Here is a 6000-nt window from a genome sequence, read left to right as displayed (position 1 = left end):
AATGAGGGGCCCACCAGCTCCATTGAGACTTGTTTGAGTGAGTGTGTGTCAATGCAAGTAGGTTAGGGAGATTGATGAACTAGTTGGAAGGGAGAAGGGAACACCTAATCAAGTTAAAAACGCTGTATGATTGACATGCTGTGCCAGGTTGACTAGCATTCTACAGAAGTAGGCCTAATGGGGCCGATTCACATGCGGGTGAATGTGCGTGAATGTGTTTTTTTGAATAGTGTGTTCATTCCCATGATAGATACCATACTTGATTATGTTAATGCATTTCTATACCAGCTCTTGTCTAATTGTTGCTTCTACCTTGTGCCACTCAAAATCCTTGAGTCCTACAACTTGTGCAAGGAGCGAGAGAGAATCAGTAAGGCGCGCCATTAACTTGCACCGGTGCGTATCCGTGTGTGACATCCCTCATTCGACTAACACCAACTAACGGGCCGTGAGCTTTTACCGGGCCCGTGATCGCTGATGCCCGAGAAAAAGGCTGTTTGTGTCAATCAAACCGCGCCCCCTCCCCTCCTTCCTTCTCCCTCTCCTTCGATCGCTCGATCGCCTCCACTTGTGTAGGCGCTCTTAAACACGCGCATTTACGCACGGCAGTCAGTCGTTAACGTGCAGCCCGCTATCTGTGCTCCTCCGTCTACTCGCTGGCTAATCTCCACTTTAAAGAGCAGAGATTAAGAGGACAAGTGGGCATAGCGGGAGAGAGGAGAAGACAGCGGGGGAGACGAGAGTAGGAGAAAGAGAGGAATGATGAAAGGGGGGAGGAGAGCTGATCATTCCGGCTGCCCGCATCTGCTGCTCTAGTGGAGGATAGAGAGATAGAGAGGAGATGGCACAACGCTTCAGCATCCAGAACACACGGGAGTGGTGCGCCACCGAGACCGGAGCCCCGGACCCACCCGAAGCAGCATCGCACTCACCGCTCTCCCGTCACGCCTCTTCCCCGCACGGTAGCGCCTCAGTCTCGGTTAGAGGTAAGTGGGCGAGTCGGCGCTCGTTCTCAACGTAAACTTCAGCGGCAGGAAGCGGGATGGGAAACTCTCTGGAATCGTCTGCTGTTAGTTTGAGTTCATCTTTCAGCCTGCGAAGAATCGGGGACGTTTGCTTTCGTTTTCCGCAGAGATTTAACAGCATCAACAGAACAGCAGAATAGATTTTAATTTAATTTAATTTATTTTCTTTTTTTCTTTTTACCTCCAGTCTTTCTTACTGTTTTAGGCTACAGAACACCTCGATCCTTCAGTGCTCATATAATTTACTTAACGTTGGGGAGATTTAAAAAACAAAACAAAACATATTGCACTTATGAATAACGATTAATATTACGACCACTATCCCAAAAAAGAAAAAAAAGATTTTGAAGTTGTGCAGATATTTGTTTTACAATTCAAATCTCAAACCTTTATGTAGCATTTCACAGAGACCTAACTTGCAGTCGTACTATATTCTACATTTTTCATGCTGCATGATGCAGAGCACCATCGGGAGTTTCATTTATTAAAATGCCAGAAGAAAACTTTCATGTGAAGTCTCGTATGTTTATCCGATTTCAGCGCCCTCCTGTGGCTCCCAGTGGAGAGACACATGCAGAACTGTAGTAACAGGTTAAATCACCACTCACCTTACAGATGAGACGCTCACGTTCCACTTTTTTCTCATTTGAAATCTCAGAGCGCCAGTTTGAATCTGAATAAGACCGAGCCAGTGTATGCTCCTTTTCTTCATGAAGGAGGTATTCAACAGAATGAGTGTAGTCATTAAAATACCTATTAAAATGGCACACAAAAAAGTACTTTCTCCTCTGTGCTGGCTTAAAAGAGTTATTTTCTGTCTCTTTTTCATTTTCTGGTGTCATATATAAAGCGTATGACTGGAGTTCCTCCTCTGTGACCTTCTCTTTGCATGTGTTCACTAAAGGCAAGGAACAAGGAGAGAAGGATGGGGAATGTGAGGAAAGACTATTGATATTCAAACAGACAGAAGGAGAGAAAGAGGGGGTGTAAAAAGATAGAGAGAGGGGGAGAGTGAGGCATAGAGAGAGAAAGAGAAAGAGATGCTGTGGGATCTTTTCTTCTCCCTGCCTCCCGGCACATACATTAAGATGCTAATCCTGGTCTTTTTTGTCTCTTTCTATAATTCATTGCATTTTGTTCCTCTCTCTGCTCTTTTTCTCCGTCTCTCTCATTCTTGCACATTTCTCTTGCTCTCCATTTCCTCTGTACTGTCATGGGCTCCCCCCAGATTAGTGCTCCTGGCGAAAGGATTCCAACTCTAATTTTGTGGTATTTCAGATGATTAGGTTCAGAAATAGGACAGAAGTGCACAGAGTTTGGCGCAATTAGAGGAATTCTCGGTAGAGCTTTATGGGACTGATTAGTTGAACTCCCATCCACCTTCCCACATTGCCATATTAACACACAACCAGCTGTTGTTTATTTGTGAGGACTGACATTTGTGTTTGTGCTTTTAACTGCGGTGTGTGTGTGTGTGTGTGTGTGTGTGTGTGTGTGTGTGTGTGTGTGTGTGTGTGTGTGTGTGTGTTTGTGTGAATACGTGCCAGAGGTTGGATAAGCCCTAAGGATGCAAGTTGTTTTCAATCAGCTCTGTAGTTACCAGCTGTGCCCTCTCACTCCCCAGGGTGGCACAACCTAGGTACACACTCACACTCACTCTAACCCGCGAGCACACACACTGAGAACTAATGCATACTATTCAACCTTGCCCAACAAATTCACTCTTTCTTCTTTTCTCCTTGTCCCCTTTCTCTGCAGGCATTAATCATCGCTCGCTCTGTCTCTGCATGTGATTCTTCCGCAAGGATTGGAAGGAGTGTACCTCGACCGTTTTTCCTCAATGAACACCTTTGTTCCCCAACATCCGGCACAGCTTCATACTCCACCTGCCATGGTGACATGACGTGCCCCTGAATGGCTTTGCTCCTTTCTCACACTCATAGACAATCTCTTGGGCTCCTCAAACCTCCCAACCTGGTGCACATACTCTTCTAGGCTCCAGCAAACTAAAAAGACATCTCCTCCTGCTACGCGCAACAACTCCCCAGTCCGTGATGACGGTAGCTGTGCGATTCCGTCGCCACCTGCGTAGGCTCCTGCTCCTGCTGGCCTCATGCTGTCTCCTCTCCCTCCTCCTCTCTGCTTATTTTCTGTTTACAAACTCCTCCCCCTCCATGCAGCTCGGACAATCCCCAGAACCTGCCTGCTCCCAGCCTCTCTCCATGTCACCGTACCATCAGCTTCCATACCCGTACCCTCCCAACCCTCCTCACACACATGTCCATACCGACCCGGTAGTGCTGGTGCTGGTGGAGTCCCAGTACTCCCAGCTGGGTCAGGACATCGTGGCCATATTGGAGTCAGCACACTTCCAGTTTCGCATGGAGATCGCCTCAGGGAAGGGCGACCTTCCGCCACTGACAGAGAAAGGTCGCGGTCGGTTTTCACTCATCATTTATGAGAATCTATTAAAGTATGCACATGCAGACACATGGAACAGACAGCTGTTGCATCAGTACTGCACTGAGTACCGAGTGGGCATTATAGGTTTCTACCGCTCCACAGAGAACTCCCCTCCACTCCTCAAACTCCGAGGCCTCCCGCTGGTGCTCAGGACCAATCAGATGCTTTGGGACTGCTGTGTGGTGTCTAGCTCACCTCTCCTCCATCTGACCAAGCCCGGCACAGATCGCGGGCCTTTACCTGGGGAGGACTGGACTTCCTTCTCCTCCAATCACTCCACCTACCAGGCTGTGCTGCATGCACGGGCCAAGGAGGGAGCAGGGGCAGGTAGCGGTGATAATCCGGGTCCTGGCTTTAGCTTAGGTCTCCAAGCCACTGTGGTACAGGACATGGGACTCTATGATGGGGTGAGGAGGGTACTATTTGGCCAGGGACTCGGCTACTGGCTCCACAGACTCATCCTGGTGGATGCCATCTCCTACCTCACAGACAGGAAGCTTACTTTGGGTCTGGATCGGCACGTACTGGTGGATATAGATGACATATTCGTGGGGAAGGAAGGGACACGCATGAATGCCAAGGATGTGAAGGTACTGAGGGTGATGGGTGTGTGGTGATGTACATTAGACAGAGAAAATAAGGAATGTTTAATCATTGCCATCTAAGTCTGCAGACACCTTAGCAAAAGATTTTATCTGGAGTGTATTTCTGAGGATTTTAGCTCGAGCACGAGTGCATGGAGGGGAGATTTTGGAAAGCTCGTGTATGTGTGCTTTTGTGAGCGCGTGCTAATGTCTGTGTATGTTGTTTGCCAAGTGCGTATGTGTTGGGGTACAGCGAGAGGGTGTTTGTCTCAAATGGAGGTTTAGCCAGAAGTAAAGAGGCCATTTAAGGGAACAAAGACATGGAGTGTAAGAGAGAAAGAGGAGAGATGAGAGAGAGAAAGGGGGGTAGTGAATGAGCCAGTGAAAAGATGAATGGCACTTATTCCTCTTTTCCCACGTTCCTCCTCTAAGGGAAACTAAAAGAGAGTCAGCCATGCAGCCCGCCTCTCAAGACAGCAATTGTTTCAACACACACGCTTGCATGAGCAAACACACACACACCTCCACAGATCCACACTCGCAAGCACATAAACCCTAATTTATGTATATTTTTAAAAAGCGGGAAAAAAGTGTGGATAAAATACTTCTGCATGAGGAATTTTGTTTGAAATCAGTCCTCACATTCTCCCACTTTGTCCTCACTCAGGGCCATTCAGGAGAAGCAAATTGTGTTTGGTGGGTTGTCGTGTGTGTGTATATGTGTTTGGGGGGGTGGGGGGGGGCAGGTGAGATTCTGCAGTGATGTGCATGTGCTAAACCCAGAGGCATCTGCCAGTCTCACTGCAGCCACAGGATACACATGATAGGGAAGTGTGTGTGTGTGTGTGTGTGTGTGTGTGTGTGTGTGTGTGTGTGTGTGTGTGTGTGTGTGTGTGTGTGTGTGTGTGTGTGTGTGTGTCTGTGTGTCTGTGTGTGTGTGTGTGTCTGTGTGTCTGTGTGTGTCTGTGCATGGGTGTTTTTCTGAATCACTACTTTAGATTAGAATGTCACTTTCCGTCAATGGCTGACACCTGTCCCGTCAGGCTGTGGAAAAAAAAAAACAGCCACCTGTCTGTGGCTGAACACAGGAAGGAGATGAGAGGACTGGGGCGGCTGAGAAAACAGGAGGGCAGTGGGTGGTGAAGTGGAGAGGAATTCCACCCTTGAATATAAAAAAGATGCTTGTATCCAAAAGGGATAAAAGCGTGCATATTCACACACAGACACACATAGTATTGCACACACATACCCGCACGCATACACAATCACAAAATGAACACACAAGCACTCTCTAGTTTGAGTTTTCATTTTAAGTCTGCCTGACTCTTCAGCTTTGTAGCATAAATATACATGAGGATGAACCAGTGCCATAACAGAAGGACAGGGAGATGGGGCTGGAGGAAGAGGTGGAGAGAGGGAGATGGAGAGATAGAGAGAGAAGAGAGGGCAATGCCATTTGAAACATTCACATTTCTCCTCTCTCCTTCAGGATAGTTGGCATCACAGCGAGGAAGAGCAGAGGAAAAAAAGAGTTGGAGGGAGGGGAAGGTGGAGTATGGCGCCTAGGGGAAGAGCTAGCAGCTAACTTTGCGATTTCAGAGAAACAAAATGCTGAAGGGAAATGGGGAAGCAGAGGAGGGAAGTTAGAGGAGCAGGGATATGGTGATTTGTAGCAGTCCTCCCCTCAGAGAAGGAGAGCCTCAGGTAGAGTTTTCTGATTACACTCAGGCTTATTTTAAGTGACAAGTGTACATGCACATGCACACAATGTGTGTACACCAACCATTTTATGTCACCGTCATCTTTTCTAAATGTGACATATCTTTGATTAGTAAATGGTTAGTTTTCAGATGGGCTCATAAATGGAAAAATTTCACTTCTTAGCGAAGTGTCATTGAAAAGCTGTTGAAAGGATGACTCACATTAGA

General features: G+C 47.4%; 1 protein-coding gene across 2 annotated transcripts in view; it reads left to right on the top strand.

Moving 5' to 3' along the window:
- Nucleotides 1-595: 595 nt before the first annotated feature.
- The window catches only part of ndst3 (N-deacetylase/N-sulfotransferase (heparan glucosaminyl) 3), a 40494-nt gene continuing 35089 nt past the window's right edge, over nucleotides 596-6000 (top strand). The window contains exons 1-2 of one of the 2 annotated variants that reach the window (XM_070982953.1): nucleotides 596-986; nucleotides 2784-4078. In XM_070982953.1, the coding sequence (XP_070839054.1) occupies nucleotides 3080-4078 (999 nt within the window). In that variant the 5' untranslated portion in view covers nucleotides 596-986; nucleotides 2784-3079. The remainder of the gene's footprint in view (nucleotides 987-2783; nucleotides 4079-6000) is intronic. The other variant, XM_070982962.1, reaches the window with a different exon arrangement.

This window comes from Chaetodon trifascialis, chromosome 2, assembly GCF_039877785.1.
Source record: "Chaetodon trifascialis isolate fChaTrf1 chromosome 2, fChaTrf1.hap1, whole genome shotgun sequence".
Classification (NCBI taxonomy): Eukaryota; Metazoa; Chordata; class Actinopteri; order Chaetodontiformes; family Chaetodontidae; genus Chaetodon; species Chaetodon trifascialis.
Note: the sequence above shows the minus strand (reverse complement) of the source record. Positions and strands in the feature narration are given on the sequence as shown.